General features: G+C 41.8%; 2 protein-coding genes and 1 pseudogene across 2 annotated transcripts in view; 2 read left to right on the top strand and 1 right to left on the bottom strand.

Annotated features, from left to right (window-relative positions):
• Positions 1 to 20,296, top strand: part of LOC124861450 — a 700,723-nt pseudogene that overhangs the window by 166,180 nt on the left and 514,247 nt on the right.
• Positions 1 to 20,296, top strand: part of LOC124861512 (protein NLRC3-like) — a 737,509-nt gene that overhangs the window by 47,908 nt on the left and 669,305 nt on the right. The gene's annotated exons all lie outside the window — the stretch shown is intronic.
• Positions 9,760 to 19,416, bottom strand: LOC124861433 (zinc finger protein 260-like). Its single transcript, XM_047355218.1, has 3 exons — positions 19,164 to 19,416; positions 17,743 to 17,928; positions 9,760 to 11,821 (listed from the first exon to the last, which is right to left on the bottom strand). Exons 1-3 carry the CDS (start codon positions 19,300 to 19,302, stop codon positions 9,828 to 9,830), a joined length of 2,319 nt encoding a protein of 772 aa, XP_047211174.1. The 5' UTR covers positions 19,303 to 19,416; the 3' UTR covers positions 9,760 to 9,827.

Raw genomic sequence — 20,296 nt, forward strand, 5'->3', positions numbered from 1 at the left:
CCTGAAGCAGAAAAACAAGCAGAGGAAATCTGGTACATTCCCCATTACATGGTGTAGGACAATGGAAAGCATAGAATTGTGTTCAACTGTTCATTCATCTATCAAGAACAAAGCCAGAATGATCATCTCTTACCAGGACCACCTCTTGGTGCAACACTTGTGGGAGTGCTGTTACGTTTTAGACAGCATGCAATCGCAATTTCAAGTGACAATAAAGGTATGTTCCATCAAATCCATCTGCTCTAGAAGACAGACCACTGCTAAGGTTTCTTTGGAGAGATATTAACATGACAAACCCCCCTGATGTGTCTGAATGGCAAGTACTGCCATTTGGTACAGTCTGTAGCCCTGCTGTGCTGTTTATCCACTACAGCAACATACCAAAAACTGCATTGAACCAAATGAACAAGCAAGAACTGTGGTAGAGAACAACTTTTATGTTAACAACTGTTTGTACAGTCTGGGTTCAGTCGAGGCAGCAAAAGAGTTAGTAAACAGACTTCAATCGCTTCTTCTCTCAGGAACGTTTGAGTTGAGTTGGGTGAGCAATGTGCCTGAAATCATTGCTCATTTGCCAGATAAATCTAAAAGTGGCAGCAGTGAACAGCTGCTGACTCAGAATCCGCTAGAGCAAGATGAAATGGCCATGGGCTCCGTTGGGGTTGTGTGAAAGATGAGCTAGGTTACAGATATCACTCGGTGCCAGAAGACAGTCCAACAATGCGTTACATCTACAAAGTACTGGCCGAACAGTATAATCTTCTCGGTTTCATAGTACCATTTACTACAAGAGCCAAGGTTATTGTGCGACACCTTTGGGATAAGATAAGAGAATGGAATGATCCTCACCTGTCTGACCTCCGTTGGGCATGGGCGAAATGGAAAAGCATCTTTCCCAAGTGAAGTAACCCTACCAAGATGCTATGTTAGTGCAGAGATGGATTCTCAAGACAGTTGCAGAGAACTTCATATCTTTTGTGATGCATCTGAAAAGGCCTATGGCTTAGTAGTATACCTACATGCAGAAACCACTCATGGAGCTTGAAAGAAACAACAGTCTATTCCTAGACTTGACATGTGTGCCGCTCTTTCTTGAGCTTAACTTGCCAAACTACTAACAGTTGAACTCACACTATCTATTGAGCAAGTGGTACTGTGGAGTGACTCTACTGCTATCCTGAAGTGAATCCAGTCTGACTCATGCAGATTCAAAGTTTTTGCAGTAACAAGAGTGGCTGAGATTCAGGATCTCACCAACTGAATGATTTGGAGGTATGTAGACTCAGCCAAAAACCCAGCAGATGATATAACTCGAGCCAATGTACCCTTCTGTTTTCCTTGCATTCTTTTTAAAAGTGCTGAATGTTATTTAAGGTGGACACATAAAGAAGCATGAACAATCAAGATTTCATAGTGAAAACTGTTTTAAGATCTTCCTAAAGAACCAACTTATAAAATCATGAAGTCCATTTTCTGGTTAGACTAGGCAAGTTTATTTGTTCAGCACATTTCAGTAACAAGAATATTTGTAATTCTTTACATGATGAAAAAAGTACATTGCAGTGACATGATAAAGAAAAGTAAAGAAAAATATGACTACAGACTGAAATTAATGTTTCAGTTAATAGTTTATATAGAACAATCAAAAGGAACTCAAATAGGTTTTGAACCTTGATTTAAAAGAACTCATTCAGCATCTCTTTTCTGGAAGTTTGTCATTTGAACGAGAGACACGAGGCCATCCCCCAGTGGGCCCACCACCTGCAGGGGGAACCGTGAGGGATTGGTGCAATCCCTGGATGCTTAGGTTGGCTCTAGGGTTGTGGAATGTCACCTCGCTGTGGGGGATGGAGCCTGAGCTTGTGCGGGAGGTCAAGAGATATTGACTAGAAATAGTCGGACTCGCCTCCACGCACAGCGTGGGCTCTGAAACCCATCTCCTTGAGAGGGGCTGGACTCTCTTCTACTCTGGAGTGGCCATGGGGAGAGGCGGCGGGCCGGGGTGGGTGTGCATGTTGTCCCCCAGCTCAGCCGTCTCGTGTTGGGGTTTACCCCAGTGGAGGAGAGGGTCGCATCCCTGCGCCTTTGGGTTGGGGACAGGACCGTGACTGTCGTTTTGGCCTACGGGCCGAGCTGTAGTGCGGAGTACCCGGCCTTCTTGGCATCCCTAACGGGGGTGCTGGATAGTGCCCCTCCCGGGGACTACATTATTCTGCTGGGGGACTTCAACACCCTTGTGGGAAACGACAGAGACACCTGGAGAGGCTTGATCGGGAGAAATGGCCTCCCCAATCTGAATCCGAGTGGTGTTTTGTTATTGGACTTCTGTGCTAGTAATGGATTGTCCATGATTAACACCATGTTCAAATATAAGGGTGTCCATCATTGCACTTGGCACCAGGACACCCTAGGCAGGAGGTCAATGATCGACTTTGTTGTCGTATCAGCAGACCTTCGGGCGCATATTTTGGACACTTGGGTGAAGAGAGGGGCTGAGCTGTCCACTGATCACCCCACCTGGTGGTGAGTTGGATCTGCTGGAGGAGGAGAAAGCCGGACAGACTTGGCAGGCCCAAGCGCATAGAATGGGTCTGCTGGGAATGTCTGCCAGAGCCCTCGGCCAGGGACGTATTCAACTCCCACCTCCGGGAGAACTTTGATCAGATTCCGGGGGATGCTGGAGACATAGAGTCCGAGTGGACCATGTTCTCGGCATCTATTGTCGATGCTGCTGCCAGTAGCGTTCATTCATTTGAAATACATGATAATAAATTAATTAATTCTTAATGAATAATTCTAATGATGTAAATGGCTAAAAGATAGAGCTAGCAAAAGCTATAAATATTTTAAATACATCAGTCCTTTGTGGTTTAACTAGGTTAAAATTATATTCATGACTTCAAATGAAATGTAAGGGAAAATGCCACATAGCCCAAACAAAAAAGTATAAAATAAACAGTCTAATAAGGAAAATGTACCTTTTTATTGATGTAAAAACTGTGACAAAAATTTTGATTAATGAACCTTTTGAGGAACATCTATTAGCAAGAAGGAAATAGATTCTTAATTTCTTAAAATATTTAATGTGGTCTTGGTTGCTGAAACATTTTTCAACCATTTTGGTAAATTGATGCATGGGTTGAACCATACATAAAGAGGGGATGTCAGCCTTAATAAAATAAAATACTGGGTTACAAAAGATTTAGCACGTATGGGAGCAGTACTGCAACTATAGGGAAGGTTGCTTCTATCTCCACTGAGGACTCAGTGACATTGTGGGAGAAGATTACACTTTGTGTTTTGTCTATAAAACCGAACCTGTCTGAATGTACAGGGTTAATTCCTCTGATAAATTAGTCAGGAGATTCATTCTCCTTTGCTTGATGCTTTGATGAAGATCAATGTTATTACTAAAGTAGTTTCTGCTTAATAGAAAATGTAAAAATACATACAAAATTATTTTAACCTTCAGTAACTGAACCAACTGTTGGGAGTGAAGGAGTTCAGACTGCAGCAGATCTAAAGTTTGACATCGCCAAGTGATACAGTGGGTAAAATGCAGACTCAGAATGGACCAGTCTTACTTATCAAAGTAAATATCCCTATTTGAAAATGTTGAGCTTTAATATCTATGGTGATGCAAACTGAGTTAAGCACCTGGGCTAATAATGAACCACTGCATTTGAATTGCATGCAAAAATAAGGGTAGAGATAAGTTTAATTTTGTTTTGGTTCAGTGAAAACACAGAATAGTTTATTTAGTCTAGAACTGTTGAAGGCAACTGAAAACAGCTATTACTGTAGAAGTTTGTCTGCAACCCCATATCAAGACTTCTCTCCAGGTTGTCCGAGCTGCCGCACCCTGTTGACGGTCAGACCTCTCGGAGTTCCTCCAGTCCTTGGTCCCCAAAAGTGATCACACTCTATCCAACACTGACTCTTAAAGGAACGACTCTCAAACAGTTTCTAACTTTCAGCTCCTTTAATCTAAATTAGGCAAAGGAATGATTACAGAGATGAACGCTTAGGCTCCCGTTTGGACCGTCGCCGTCTGTGAAAGGATGACAAAGAGCCTCGAAAGAAGGTCACAAGTAGCTTTATATATAAACTATATATACACCAATGCAATGGATGTGCCCTTCCTCAGCGTTTATCAGTAAACTTTGTGTCAGCATTGTGGTGTCTATCTGGTAGGTTGTGTAGTAGCTGGTGTTCATCCTTAATCTAAGAGTTGCTGAAGCATTCTAATCAACCCAGTTACAGCCTGCTCCACTTTCAAACCCAGTGCCCCAGCCTCAGGTCATTCATGACAAACCTTGGGCCACTTATCCTTGTGATGTACAGGGGTTGGACAATGAAACTGAAACACCTGGTTTTAGACCACAATAATTTATTAGTATGGTGTAGGCCCTCCTTTTGCGGCCAATACAGCGTCAATTCGTCTTGGGAATGACATTTACAAGTCCTGCACAGTGGTCAGAGGGATTTTAAGCCATTCTTCTTGCAGGATAGTGGCCAGGTCACTACCTGATACTGGTAGAGGAAAACGTTTCCTCACTCGCTCCTCCAAAACACCCCAAAGTGGCTTAATAATATTTAGATCTGGTGACTGTGCAGGCCATGGGAGATGTTCAACTTCACTTTCATGTTCATCAAACCAATCTTTCACCAGTCTTGCTGTGTGTATTGGTGCATTGTCATCCTGATACACGGCACCACCTTCAGGATACAATGTTTGAACCATTGGATGCACATGGTCCTCAAGAATGGTTCGGTAGTCCTTGGCAGTGACGCGCCCATCTAGCACAAGTATTGGGCCAAGGGAATGCCATGATATGGCAGCCCAAACCATCACTGATCCACCACCATGCTTCACTCTGGGCATGCAACAGTCTGGGTGGTACGCTTCTTTGGGGCTTCTCCACACCGTAACTCTCTCGGATGTGGGGAAAACAGTAAAGGTGAGAAATATACATGTTTCACATTGTCCACAGCCCAAGATTTGTGCTCCTTGTACCATTGAAACCGACGTTTGGCATTGGCATGAGTGACCAAAGGTTTGGCTATAGCAGCCCGGCCGTGTATATTGACACTGTGGAGCTCCCAACGGACAGTTCGGGTGGAAACAGGAGAGTTGAGGTGCACATTTAATTCTGCCGTGATTTGGGCAGCCGTGGTTTTATGTTTTTTGGATACAATCCGGGTTAGCACCCGAACATCCCTTTCAGACAGCTTCCTCTTGCATCCACAGTTAATCCTGCTGGATGTGGTTCGTCCTTCTTGGTGGTATGCTGACATTACCCTGGATACCGTGGCTCTTGATACATCACAAAGACTTGCTGTCTTGGTCACAGATGCGCCAGCAAGACGTGCACCAACAATTTGTCCTCTTTTGAACTCTGGTATGTCACCCATAATGTTGTGTGCATTTCAATACTTTGAGCAAAACTGTGCTCTTACCCTGCTAATTGAACCTTCACACTCTGCTCTTACTGGTGCCATCAATGAAGACTGGCTACCAGGCAGGGTCAATTTAGCCATGAAACCTCCCACACTAAAATGACAGGTGTTTCAGTTTCATTGTCCAACCCCTGTATGTGTCATTCATTTAATATAGTCAACTCTGAAACTACTTTTTTTATTCTTTAGGATTTTTTACCATGTTTTCTGGTTGATAATATTCTTGTGGATTTTAATGTAATGTATCACCATAACAATGACACAGTTGTTTACAAGGACAAATCAAAAGGTCAAATACCCAAATTGCGATCTATAGAGCTAACGAGGAACCGGTGTGGATGCACCATAGGTGGGGGGAGTGTTTGGTAGGGATGGGGAGTTTACCAGGTGTTCAAAGGTTTAAACCATCTTTTTCATCGACTACAAAGAGAAACGTGTGATCTCTAGCAAAAAAGGTGAACAACCTTCAAGCACTACAAGGACCCAACCCAGACCATTGTGGATTCAGTTAAATCCAAGATGGCACTGTAGAAGGCCGTCTCAGAACTACGCTCGCTGTACTTTGTGGTTTTTGTTTTCCCTGTATTTGTACTGTACTTTGCAGTTGTCCTACTGGGGAAGGCCAACCAGAGAGCAACTCTTAAGAATCAGTCAGTCCCCCCGAGCAGCTTTTCTCCGGTTTCCACCCATCTTTTTTGAGATCCTTGTTGGAAGTGCAGTGGCTTTTTGTGGAAATTATTGGAGAAGCAGACAGGGAAAATGTGCAGGTGTCAAGCTCTTAAAGGACTGCAAGCTCTGCTCCTGTATCTACCTGGCGAACATCTGCTCCATGGCAAACTAAACGAGCAAGCTGCTCTTCCTCAGCACAAGAAAGGGGGTTTTCCACAGATCCGCTGCCCTTAGCTAGCTAACTTATTAACAGACGTGGAGGAACCAACACCAAGATTCCCTCATGATTGTTTTCTGAGATTTTAAACAGCACAAATCTCACTTATAAACTTCCTAAATACAGAGAGCCCAAGTAAAGACGCTAACACTCTGGACCACTGCTACAGTTTTAAAAGATACCTATTGGCCTGTGCCCTGAGCAGCTTCAGGACTCTGAACACAATCTGCTTCAGCTCATACAAACCAACAGAAATAAAGAACTTGTAAGCCTGTGGTAAGGACTATAAAGAAGTGGACAGAGGAATCAAAGCAAAAGTTACAGGCCTGCTTTGAATGCACAGATTGGAGTTTTTTAAGCTGCAGCCACTGATCTCAAAAAACTAATTAACACAATGACATCATAAACCAGTTTTGGTGAGGACATGTGTGTGTCCACCAAGACATTTTGCACATACAACAACAGCAACCACACCTGAGGAAGCTGGGTCAGACCACATGAAGAGGCCCAAAGCAGAGGGGACTGGTCCCTCTATAAGCAGGCCAAGAACAAACCGACTCAGGAGATCAGAGCAGCTCAGAGAAGCTATGAACGGACAAAGTTATCCATAATGGGGGGATTCAGGCTGCATGTCTATTGCCGCTATATGGTAAATGGCCTGCTGTCTACCACTTTGTCAAGTCCGATAACCCCAAAGTGCTTTACACTACAATCAGTCATCTACTCATTCATACACACATTCACACACCAACAGTGGTAAGCTACATTGTAGCCATAGCTGCCCTGGGGCAGACTGACAGGAGCGAGGCTACCATACGGACCATCTACCCTCCTTGCCTGCTGATGGTGGTTAAAGTGTCTTGCCCAAAGACACAACTGATGCAGACAGGTTGGGACTGTTTCGCCTTGGGACGGCTCTGGTTGGCGGGCTCATTTGGACCAGATGGTGCCCTTCTTTGTATGTGGCCCCCTCTCGGGATGGGGATGGGCTGGGGTCGGCTAGGGGGTTGTGGTGTGGTCCTGGGTCCCTCGGATTTGGGCTTTGCCACGACTGGTCTGGGGTGGTCAGCCTGACTCCACCCCAGAAGGAAGGGGGCCTCCACCTGGGTCCGGGGGCTGGTTGCCCCTCTGGGGTATTGGTACCTGGACCTAGGAGTATAGAGGATGGCTGGATCTGCTCCGGCGTAGACGGCTGCTGACGAGGCCTGTGGGCTCGTTGTTGCAGCTCCCTGGGGCTTCTGCATTATGGCTGCTGGGTGGTCCCCCTGGGGCTCCCCTCTCCTCGGGTGGCTCCTCACACTATTGCATATTGTTATGGAAAAACCTTATACAGGTCCTTCTCAAAATATTAGCATATTGTGATAAAGTTCATTATTTTCCATAATGTCATGATGAAAATTAAACATTCATATATTTTAGATTCATTGCACACTAATTGAAATATTTGAGGTCTTTTATTGTCTTAATACGGATGATTGTGGCATACAGCTCATGAAAACCCAAAATTCCTATCTCACAAAATTAGCATATTTCATCCGACCAATAAAAGAAAAGGGTTTTTAATACAAAAAACGTCAACCTTCAAATAATCATGTACAGTTATGCACTCAATACTTGGTCGGGAATCCTTTTGCAGAAATGACTGCTTCAATGCGTCGTGGCATGGAGGCAATCAGCCTGTGGCACTGCTGAGGTCTTATGGAGGCCCAGGATGCTTCGATAGCGGCCTTTAGCTCATCCAGAGTGTTGGGTCTTGAGTCTCTCAACGTTCTCTTCACAATATCCCACAGATTCTCTATGGGGTTCAGGTCAGGAGAGTTGGCAGGCCAATTGAGCACAGTGATACCATGGTCAGTAAACCATTTACCAGTGGTTTTGGCACTGTGAGGAGGTGTCAGGTCATGCTGAAAAATGAAATCTTCATCTCCATAAAGCTTTTCAGCAGATGGAAGCATGAAGTGCTCCAAAATCTCCTGATAGCTAGCTGCATTGACCCTGCCCTTGATAAAACACAGTGGACCAACACCAGCAGCTGACACGGCACCCCAGACCATCACTGACTGTGGGTACTTGACACTGGACTTCTGGTATTTTGGCATTTCCTTCTCCCCAGTCTTCCTCCAGACTCTGGCACCTTTATTTCCGAATGACATGCAGAATTTGCTTTCATCCGAAAAAAGTACTTTGGACCACTGAGCAACAGTCCATTGCTGCTTCTCTGTAGCCCAGGTCAGGCGCTTCTGCCGCTGTTTCTGGTTCAAAAGTGGCTTGACCTGGGGAATGCGGCACCTGTAGCCCATTTCCTGCACACGCCTGTGCACGGTGGCTCTGGATGTTTCTACTCCAGACTCAGTCCACTGCTTCCGCAGGTCCCCCAAGGTCTGGAATCGACCCTTCTCCACAATCTTCCTCAGGGTCCAGTCACCTCTTCTCGTTGTGCAGCGTTTTCTGCCACACTTTTTCCTTCCCACAGACTTCCCACTGAGGTGCCTTGATACAGCACTCTGGGAACAGCTTATTCGTTCAGAAATTTATTTCTGTGTCTTACCCTCTTGCTTGAGGGTGTCAATAGTGGCCTTCTGGACAGCAGTCAGGTCGGCAGTCTTACCCATGATTGGGGTTTTGAGTGATGAACCAGGCTGGGAGTTTTAAAGGCCTCAGGAATCTTTTGCAGGTGTTTAGAGTTAACTCGTTGATTCAGATGATTAGGTTCATAGCTCGTTTAGAGACCCTTTTAATGATATGCTAATTTTGTGAGATAGGAATTTTGGGTTTTCATGAGCTGTATGCCAAAATCATCCGTATTAAGACAATAAAAGACCTGAAATATTCCAGTTAGTGTGCAATGAATCTAAAATATATGAATGTTAAATTTTCATCATGACATTATGGAAAATAATGAACTTTATCACAATATGCTAATATTTTGAGAAGGACCTGTATACAGAAGCGCGCTTACACTAACACCCACAGGTGTTTAGATTCAGATGTTAACAGATACACAGATGTTCTAAATTGAGCCACATTTACCCCTAAATACATCTTGCACTCAGTACCATGCATCGCCAGTGCCAGTAACAATGCTGTTGTTAAACATGTTTCTGCAGGTGTAGAAGCAGTCTTCTAGAGTGATATCGTGTTTTAATTTCACCCTTCTTTCTCTGTATTTTTCTCTCCCTTTTTGCACCACCTCTCTTTTTTTCTTTTTTTTTTCTTCCCCCTTTCCGTTTCTGTCTCCAGGTCCATTGCTATAAAAATAATCCCAAAGCATTTTCTTATAAAGTTTCTTATAAAATTTCAAGTGGAGCATTATGGTGTTACTAAAAGTAAATCTTTTAGGCTTCTTCTTGGCCATCAGACATCAATTCTGAGTGCCACTCTGCCGGATAGGACACGGTTTAAAAAACAAAGTGTGGGTTTAAATTTGATTTATTGTATAATCTGATAACACAAGCATCTAAACAAAATTGATTCTCATGTGTTAGTCTACATGTGACGTCTGAGAACATCTTTTTCTACATTCATCAAAACCAAAGGGTTTGTCTCTTGTGTGGATTTTTATGTGCCTGTTTAAATGTGACATGGTAATAAATCTTTTTCCACAAATATCACAAGTAAATGGTTTGACTTCTGTGTGGATTTTCATGTGTCTGTTTAAATGTGACTTGGAGATAAATTTTTTTCCACAAATATCACAACTAAAGGGTTTGACTTCTGTGTGGGTTCTCATGTGCGTATCTAAAGTTGATTTGTGGTAAAATCTCTTTCCACATGCATCACAATGAAAGGGTTTCTCTCCTGTGTGGATTCTCACGTGCGAGTCTAATGCTGACTTTTGGTGAAATCTCTTTCCACATGCATCACAATGAAAGGGTTTCTCTCCTGTGTGAATTCTCATGTGTCTGCTCAAAACTGACTTGTAGGCATATCTTTTCCCACAGGCATCACAACTAAAGGGTTTCTCTCCTGTGTGAATTCTCATGTGTGCATCTAATGCTGATTTTTGGTAAAATCTCTTTTGACATGCATCACAACCAAAGGGTGTGTCTCCTGTGTGGATTCTCATATGTATTTTTAAATTTACCTTGTGGGAAAATTGTTTTCCACAAGTATCACAACTAAAAGGTTTGTCTCCTGTGTGAATTCTCATGTGTGTGTTTAATTTTGATTTGGACACAAATCGTTTTGCACATGTATCACAACTAAAGGGTTTGACTCCTTTGTGGATTCTCATGTGTGTGTTTAAATCTGACTTGGAAGCAAATCTTTTTCCACATACATCACATCCAAAAGATTTCTCCCCTGTGTGAGTTCTCATGTGTTTCTTTAAATCTGAAGTTTGATAAAATCTTTTTCCACAGTCACTACACCTAAAGGTTTTCGTCCCTGAATGAATGATTTTGTGCTGGTAAAAAGTTGATTTGTGGTTAAATCTTTTCCCACAAACATCACAACCAAAGGGTTTGTGTCCTGTGTGACTTTTTATGTGCTTGTTAAAACTTGATTTTTGAGTAAATCTTTCCCCACAAACATCACAACCAAAGGATTTCTCCCCTGTGTGACTTAATATGTGGTTGTTTAAACTTGATTTTTGGGTAAATCTTTTCCCACAAACATCACAACCAAAGGGTTTGTCTCCTGTGTGGAGTCTCATGTGTGTGTTTAAATTTGACTTTTGGGAAAATCTTTTTCCACATAAATCACAACCAAAGGGTTTGTCTCCTGTGTGAATTCTCATGTGTCTGCTTATGTCTCGTTTCCATTTAAAACTTTTACCACACTCACCACAGTTAAAATGTTTACTACTCGTCTGGACTTTGGTGAATGAATCCACCATTTTCTTCTCTCTGAAACATGTCTCATTACCAGAACAATCTGAAGACGTTAATCTTGGATGACATGTCATGTGACTCTGAAGAGAGCGTCTGTTAGCAAATTTTCCTCCACACTCAGAGCAGCTCAAAGATTTGTTGACAGTGTTTCTGCCTGACCCTGGAGTCCTGCTCTCCTTCCAATCATCTTCACTGTCTTCAGTTTCAGAGTCTGACAAGCGTTTAAGCTCAGATACATGATGCTTCACATCATCCTCTTCATCATCTTCACAGCCTTTAGTCTTTGAATAGTTGGAAGAGCCTCTATGAGTATTTAGATCTGGGTTCCTGCTGGATTCTGCTGTCCCACAGTCCTCTTCTTTAATTTCTGCTTTTATCTGGTCACCTGAGCTCCTGCTTGGAAGATCTCGGTCTTCTGTTTGCTGTTGATGAAGCTGAGAGAGCAGAGGTTTCTCTTCATCCTCTTCACTCTTCATATGAACAACAGTTGATGGAAACCTGGTATCATCAGTCTCCTTCACATTCAGTTGCTCTCCATCCTGGCTGGCCCAGATTTTCTCATTTTCCTCCTTTATGTGGAGGAGCTGCAACTCCTGCTGGTTCATATCAGGACTCTGTTCTTCAAGAGCCTCTTCTTTAACACCTGCAGACATCATTGAAACACTTTATAAGCATAATGAACAACTTTATCCTGACAATGTTACAAAGATGATAAAAATTTAAACTAGAGAAAAGAATCTGATAAATATTATCAGTGAACAGTACAGTAGATAAAATCAGAGATGCCACAATGGTGTGATAACCTGGACTGTAAATATAGTGGTTTCACGGTGTCATGGTATAAATAAGAAATTTTTTAATACAAAGATATCCATTAATGTAATTGTGTTTCTTTAAAGCTATTTTTTTGCTATTTTTAAGGATTTTCAATTATTTTTACCTTTACCTTTTTAAATACGATATACTGCAAATCTAAGATCAACTTTTTAAAAACAGCTTGTCTCAACAGTCCAGTTTGAGTTGAGATCTTGACACAGTTGTGCATCAATACCTCACCCCAGCACACAATCATCATTTAAATATGACCACATTTTCCAAATGGTCAGGTTAAAACTTGCTTGCAGAGGCACTCAGACCCACAAGGCTAGGCTCTGACAATGAACGGTGGCTAATTTATTGCATTGAAAAAAACCTTTTTAAAAAATAATCGAGAATACAGTGTCTCCTTAAATTTTCAAAATGTTGCTAGAGAAACATTTCATGACAGAAGCACAATATAAAAGTCTGATGACTTTAGAAAAATATTACATCTTATTTTGAGAGTGAACAGAGAATTTTATGCGAATTTCATGAAATCACTATGCCTCATAACTTTCAACAATTCTTAAATAATCATGTCTATATCTGAAATAAAATGCATTGTTTAAAAGGTCCCTAGATGTAATGGTGTTTCAACAGAAAAATGAAAAAGCGTTTATACAATACAACCCTTTTATGAACCGAATTTAAATATTAAAAATCCAAATGTCATCATAAAATTCCCAAAATATTCTCAAATGACCATTGGTGTAGAAGGACCAATATGAGTGTTTATTCAAGTGCCTGAATTATTTACCTTTTCAAACAAAAATCGTTAAACGTGATTTCTGTAGTACTTAGCCAAATTAAAGAATTCATAAAATTAATGGTAATTAATTTAATTCTCTAAATATTCTCAGATAACCACATCTATATGTGGAAAGATATACATTGTTCATAATGTCCCTAATTTTAATAATTGTTTTAAAATGAATTGTTAACTATCATTTCAATGGTATAAGTAATTATGGCCAAAATTGAAAACATCACTTAACCCTCCCACTGTCCTGGCTAAGCGCTAATACAGAGTGAGGCAGATGTCACGGGAGGAGCCAGAAAGAAGTGCACCTGGAGTTGTTCTGACACTCGCAGGACCAAAAATCTAGTAATTGTTGGAAACGTGATGTGGAGGGCTTCCTGCAGCCCGCCGTGTGGGAAAACCATGAAAGAGACAGGGGAAGACTTGAGTAGCGCGTGCGACCCCTCTAAGACTGTGGGAGGGTTCAAATCCAGTTTGTTAGAAAAATCTCTAAATATTCACCAAGAAAACCTCAATTTGAAGAACATGCCTGAATTTCTTCACCCACCTCACTTCAATTTTTTTTTCAAAATGTATTTATAATCAGCATTATTTAGTACTATATATTTTTTATAAATAAATTGTACACAAGAGGGCAGCTCTAATTGCACAATGTTTATCGGGTATTATGGGCATCGTCTACTGAAGTAGTGTGCAAAAAACCTAGTTAGGTGTAAGTGGGCATGGCTAATTACAAAGACCTGAGGTAGTGGATAAGTGGGCAATTGTCAATGCAGTACAAGAATACAGCATTGCACACACTAGAGCGTAATGACGTCAGTACCACCAACAAAGCATGGCAGATAGAAAGTGCTCAAAAGTATAGGTCCACTTTTCAAAATGCAGTGCAGATTACGCTCGCTGCAATATTTGCGATGCAATGTGCAAGGCCAAGGGAATACTTCTAATCTGAGGAAGCACCATCAGCGTTTCTCTTACCACTATTCAAGTTAAGGGAATAAAAGACCGCCGACTTCCCCAAGAGGATCATGACGTGTAGTATGTTTAACAGTTAATGCCAATCGTTTTAATAGAACACGTCATGAAGGATTTCTGCCCCTGTGTCGTCGCTACTCTACTTTCTATGACCAAACTTTACAAAAGCTGAATGAAAACACACTTCTCAGACTCTGTCACCAACGCTGACACACTGAGTTACGAGAGCGAGAGAGGGCCAGAGAGATACACAATATATAAATACATTAGGTAGAAGATAAATAAATACTTCAGAGTCATAATTCAGAGGATTTAGGGGAGAATTTGGTTTCTAGTTTATTATTGTCGATTAAAAAAAGTTTGCGTAGCTGCCTCACACTTCGTACATGAGGACCCTGGACTCCATCGACAAAAAGCTAACCAGCCTGGATGCTCGTCTTGCCCTGGTGGAGGTTCTCCACAAGGAGTTTAAAGCTCTGAGGGGGTATCTGGACTACAGCCAGGAACAACAAGCATCGCTCACAGGTGAGACCCAAACGCCGAGGGACAACGTAAAAAAAACCAACCAACCAATCAATGGAATGATGCAGCTGTCCAGAAAAAAAAAGAAAATCACATTTCATCAAGTTCACCAGCTCCAGGGTAAAAGCCTGATGACAACCGGCCTCTGCCAATTGTAGCAAGATTCAGGCACTGCAAGCAAAAACAGCAGGTTAGACGTCAGGACAGAGAGCTACGGGTTAAGAATTTCAGGGTTAATGACAAGTTTCCAAAGGAGATCCTTGATCGGAAGAGAGTATTATTCCTAGCCAGGAAGAAATATACTACCAAAGACGCGAGAGCTACAGTGGGTGTAGATAAACGCTTTATTAATAGTCAGTTGTTCAGGGACTGGGAAATTACTCTGTGGCTTTATTAGGAGCAACAGAGTTTAGATAAACTGGCAATTTTAATCTAATGTAAAGCACACTGCCAGGGCTGGGCTTTTCGGTATCCGCTCTTTTTGATCTCATTATTGCTCACCTTTTCTTGGGTGCGATCTCAACATTGATCTAAATGAAGAAATGGACAGGCTCACGACAACAGGGACGCAGCGCAGTTGGAAATCAATAAATATAGTTAAACAGTAAATGAGTGATTATGGACATTGCGATGCATGGCGATCTCTTCACCCTAACCGTAGAGAACATACTTTCTTCTCACACGTCTATCACTCTTACTCTCGTCCATTCAGGAGGAGCTCAGAATAGAGCATTTCCTTCTTCACATCAAAAGTAGTCAGCGGAGGTGGCTTGGGCTCCCGAATCAGATGCCAGGAGGACGTCTAGGGGATGCCCCAAGACACACTGGATGGACTATGTTTCTCGGAGGCCTGGGAATGCCTTGTGCTTCCCCCAGAGGAGCTAGAGAAGGTGCCTGGATTGAGGGAAGTGTGGGCGCCTCTGCCCCCGTGACCCAGTCAAGGCAGAAGACAACGAGTACGAGCATTTTATCGAAAGCTGTTCACTTGTAAAGGTTTGGGCTTTTTCTTTGCACTCAGACAACAATTCTGAGTGCTACTCTGTCAGACAGAACAAGAAAAAAAAACCAAGATCTGGATAGCCTGGCTGGAGTGTACGACTGCACCAGTACGACAACTTCACCAGACAAGAGCAAGACAGATATTCTCCAATATTTTGATCAAAGGTTTTGAAGCCAGACTGGTCCTTGAAGTCCTCTACAAAGAATTTAAGGCCCTGGGGAAGTCATTAGGAGTATAAGCTGGATGTAATTGGTGAAAACAAGAAAAATTGTGTTTTCAAATGAGTTTTAAAAACAGCATGAGATGGAGCTTGCCTGACCTCCAGCTGCAGCTTGTTTTACATTTTAGAAGCCAAAACTGCAAAAGCTCAGTCTCCTCTGGATTTATAAAATGACTTTGGCAAATTCCTGCTCTGTCTGTCTAAGTCGTTGTGTCCTTGAGCGAGACACTTCCCCTGCCTTTCCGGCTGATGGTGGTCAGAGGGCACGGTGGCGCAGAGTGTATGGCAGCTTCACTTCTGTCAGTGTGCTCCAGGGCAAATGTGGCTACAATGTAGCTCACCACTGTCAGTGTGTGTATGAATGGGTGGATGAAAGATTGTAGTGTAAAGCGCTTTGGGGTCCTCGGACTAGATAATGTGCTATACAAGTGCAGGCCATTTACCATTTAGAAAGATGCAAGATCACTGGTGGACAACCAGCTGTGTGTAGGATCCAACCAGCCCCAGATGCTCTGGGAGTCTTTACAGCAGGAGACACACATTGGTGCCGTCTCTGGGGAGTCAGTTGGGAGGGTTTCCTCCCACCAGGTGCACCTCTATGGTGCATTCAAGTACAAACTGTACACTGCACTGTGTATATATTAAAAATATCAATGTATTTAAACCTTTTTTGGTTATTAAATATCAGCACAATATTATGAAAACATTCCTAAACAACATTGACCATTATCATGTGGTTTTATTGTATTATAAATATATTAATAGACAGACTCAAGTTAAATCTCCAGTCAGGGCTACGGTGCCCACTTTTAGAAACACTAGAACGTACTGATAAAATCAGATGAGAAATCTAAACATTTTTCTTTACTGTTGAATAAAGTAAAAACTTTTATATATTTATACGCTGGTTTGTCCTGAATGAAACGCAGTGAATCATGAGTGGTCAGAGGGATTTTAAGCCATTCTTCTTGCAGGATAGTGGCCAGGTCACTACGTGATACTGGTGGAGGAAAACGTTTCCTGACTCGCTCCTCCAAAACACCCGAAAGTGGCTCAATAATATTTAGATCTGGTGACTGTGCAGGCCATGGGAGATGTTCAACTTCACTTTCATGTTCATCAAACCAATCTTTCACCAGTCTTGCTGTGTGTATTGGTGCATTGTCATCCTGATACACGGCACCACCTTCAGGATACAATGTTTGAACCATTGGATGCACATGGTCCTCAAGAATGGTTCTGTAGTCCTTGGCAGTGACGCGGCCATCTAGCACATGTATTGGGCCAAGGGAATGCCATGATATGGCAGCCCAAACCATCACTGATCCACCCCCATGCTTCACTCTGGGCATGCTACAGTCTGGGTGGTACGCTTCTTTGGGGCTTCTCCACACCGTAACTCTCTCGGATGTGGGGAAAACAGTAAAGGTGAGAAATATACATGTTTCACATTGTCCACAGCCCAAGATTTGAGCTCCTTGCACCATTGAAACCAAGGTTTGCCATTGGCATGAGTGACCAAAGGTTTGGCTATAGCAGCCCGGCCGTGTATATTGACCCTGTGGAACTCCGACAGACAGTTCTGGTGGAAACAGGAGAGTTGAGGTGCACATTTAATTCTGCCGTGATTTGGGCAGCCGTGGTTTAATGACTTTTGGATACAATCCGGGTTAGCACCAGAACATCCCTTTCAGACAGCTTCCTCTTGCGTCCACAGTTAATCCTGTTGGATGTGGTTCGTCCTTCTTGGTGGTATGCTGACATTACCCTGGATACCGTGGCTCTTGATACATCACAAAGACTTGCTGTCTTGGTCACAGATGCGCCAGCAAGACGTGCACCAACAATTTGTCCTCTTTTGAACTCTGGTATGTCACCCATAATGTTGTGTGCATTTCAATATTTTGAGCAAAACTGTGGTCTTACCCTGCTAATTGAACCTTCACACTCTGCTCTTACTGGTGCAATGTGCAATCAATGAAGACTGGCTACCAGGCTGGTCCAATTTAGCACTGAAACCTCCCACACTAAAATGACAGGTGTTTCAGTTTCATTGTCCAACCCCTGTATGTGTCATTCATTTAATAAAGTCAACTCTGAAACTAGTGAAACGTCTCATTTCTTCCTCCTTTTGTCGTGAAGCTAATCTACTTTTGATCATAAAAGACAACCAGATGCACCAGACTGTTAGCTGCCAGACAGGAGACACACACACAAACAAATCCTTACTCTTGATAGGAGCTGCAGTTAATGGAAACCTGGTATCAGTCTCCTCCTTCACAGTGAGCTGCTCTCCTTCCTGACTGGTCCAGAGTTCCTCCTGTTCCTCCTTTATCTGGAGGGGCTCTGGCTCCTGCTGATCCACATCAGGACTCTGTTCTTCAGGAGCCTCTTCTTTAACATCTGCTGGCAGCACTGAAACACATTACATGCATTATGAACAACTTTAACTTTATGTTTCTAAGCTGGTAAAGATTCACATTAGAGAAAAACATCTGATCAGCAGTTTAGAGAAAACTGAACCTCAAGAACTGACAGTTTAGGTCATGTGCAGAATCTCATATTTAACCCCTGAATTAAATCACTATTATATAAAACATAATTGCCTGAGTTTTGCTGTGAAGCAGATGGTTTGTGAATTAGAGATTGTTCATTGAATATAGTACAGACAGCTGATATAGCAACATTTAGATATTTAGTATGAGGATAAGACTAAAGAGGCATAATTTAACATAAATCAACCACTAGATAGAAGCAACTTGTTCCCTAAACAATTCTTGGTATGTGTGAAATACGCATCATGTTCAAAATATTTGACGTGCAAACGATAGGATATTATGCACTGCAGTAGCTCTCTCCACATCAGCAACAAGAAGAACATTTCCAGGTTACTTTATTGAACTTCATATTCAGCAAGATGTTTTGTTCTAAACCGCAAAAAATAGGGGTCTGCAACCTAAAGAACCATTTTTGCCTGCAGTGAAGCTAAATAAAACTCATTTAAAGCTACACAAGTTACAACTATGACCTTTTGAAAAGACAACTGAAAATGTATAACAAACATCTATTAGGTTAAAATGTGTTTGAGGTTTTAAAGAACCCATCTTATTTTTAGGTTCTAAAATAATGGGGAAACAATGGGGAATATATATATATATAATTTCCAGCCCTGGGTTACTTTAAGTCTCTCTAAATAAATGACTGTGTTGTAATATAACATTGATATTTTAACATATTCATTGATGGATTAACTACTTATCATATAAGTAGCATTAAACATCTTCCTCAAACATTGAAACTGAAACAACATGAGATGTTTGTCCAAAACTCCTGCAGCTGTAATCATTCCCAACAAACAGATCTTTGTGCTTCCAGCGGCTCCCATACCGCTCCTCTACCGTAATACACCATGGATGGACGCATCTGATTTCTACCGTCAGCGATCGTCGGCTCACTTCACCGCAGTTAGATGATCCTCTGTCGTTTCAAACTCTAATATTTCTGAGCTGGGCTCCAGAAGCTCCTGCTGATGTTTCACTATCCTAACAACGAGTTCTAATTCAGAGGAATAATCCACCAGCAGACTGAAAACGGCTCCTAAACTTTAACTACCATCCACACAGTTGGCATGAAGAAGGAAACATCCAAACCTAATCTGGACTGGAAAACATCATCCATCATCTGGTGTCTCTTCCTCTGCTGCGTCCTGCCGCTGTTTGAGCTCCTGCTTCCCTCCAGTTTCTTTGACCAGATGTTCCTCAAGCTGCTGGACTTCTTTCCAGAGTTCATCAACTGCTGCTGCTGCAGCTCTCTTACAGCTTTATCAACACTCCCGCTTCTTGGCTGCTGACGAACAGGGAACAAAGGGTGAATAACTCGAAGAGATCCACGTGTTTGGGAAGAGGGGGCGGTGCCAGCGGAACCGGAAATCCAATTTCTTTTATAACTTTTATTTAACATTTTACAGTACAAAACAAAACATGTACCAATCGTTTACAATGAGAATTACATTACACATTCTTATACAATTCAAAAAAGCCAAGGGCCAATGTCATGTAAAACATTATTCAAGAAAGTAGAGTAAAGTGAAGTAAAAAGGTGTATTAAACAAGAAAGTTGAAATTATTCAGAAATTTATCAGCATTGTTTTCTTTTACGAAACTTACAGATTTTATATAACTTCAGTTCATTTTTCCAGTGGGCCATATCAGGCCTACATCTGAAGAAACGACATTTATGTAAATAATATTTACCCAGTAAAATTAGATTGTTGATACCACTTTCTCTACTACTACTAATCTTAATCTTATTAAATATCCCAAATTTGATTTATTTGAAAGTGAAAGCAGGTAATTGAATCCCTTTGGATTGAATCCACCTCTGAAACTCAAACCAAAATCTCCGAACTATCATCAAATCAAAGAAAAGATGATTCAAGTTCTCACCATCTATATCACAAAAATTACAGTTCCCTGTGTCTATCTTAAATTTTGTTCTTAAAAAGTCTTTAGTTGGATAAATATTATTTATAATTTTAAATTGAACATCCTTTGCTTTAAGTGGGACTGAGGACGACATAAATTTAATCTTAATCTTTTTTATGTCCTCTTGCCTTTGAGAATATATTTCCTCCTTACTGGATTAGGAGCGTAGTAATGTAGTAAATGGCTTCTCAGAAATGTATTATTACATCTAGAATCAGAGAAAGGAACCCCATCAATACAAAGCTGTTTCAGATTAGGAGTAATATTAGAATATAATATGTCTTGTTTAACCATAGCCT

Source organism: Girardinichthys multiradiatus, chromosome 24, assembly GCF_021462225.1.
Source record: "Girardinichthys multiradiatus isolate DD_20200921_A chromosome 24, DD_fGirMul_XY1, whole genome shotgun sequence".
NCBI lineage: Eukaryota > Metazoa > Chordata > Actinopteri > Cyprinodontiformes > Goodeidae > Girardinichthys > Girardinichthys multiradiatus.

Bases quoted from the DNA above. Each gene is read 5' to 3' on its own strand.
- LOC124861433 (XM_047355218.1), bottom strand. From the start codon at position 19,302: ATGAACTCTGGAAAGAAGTCCAGCAGCTTGAGGAACATCTGGTCAAAG. The intron at 17,929-19,163 runs GTTTGGATGTTT...AATGTGTTTCAG, and splicing joins TGTTTTCCAGTCCAGATTAG to TGCTGCCAGCAGATGTTAAA. The intron at 11,822-17,742 runs GTAAGGATTTGT...TGATGTCTGCAG, and splicing joins AACTGCAGCTCCTATCAAGA to GTGTTAAAGAAGAGGCTCTT.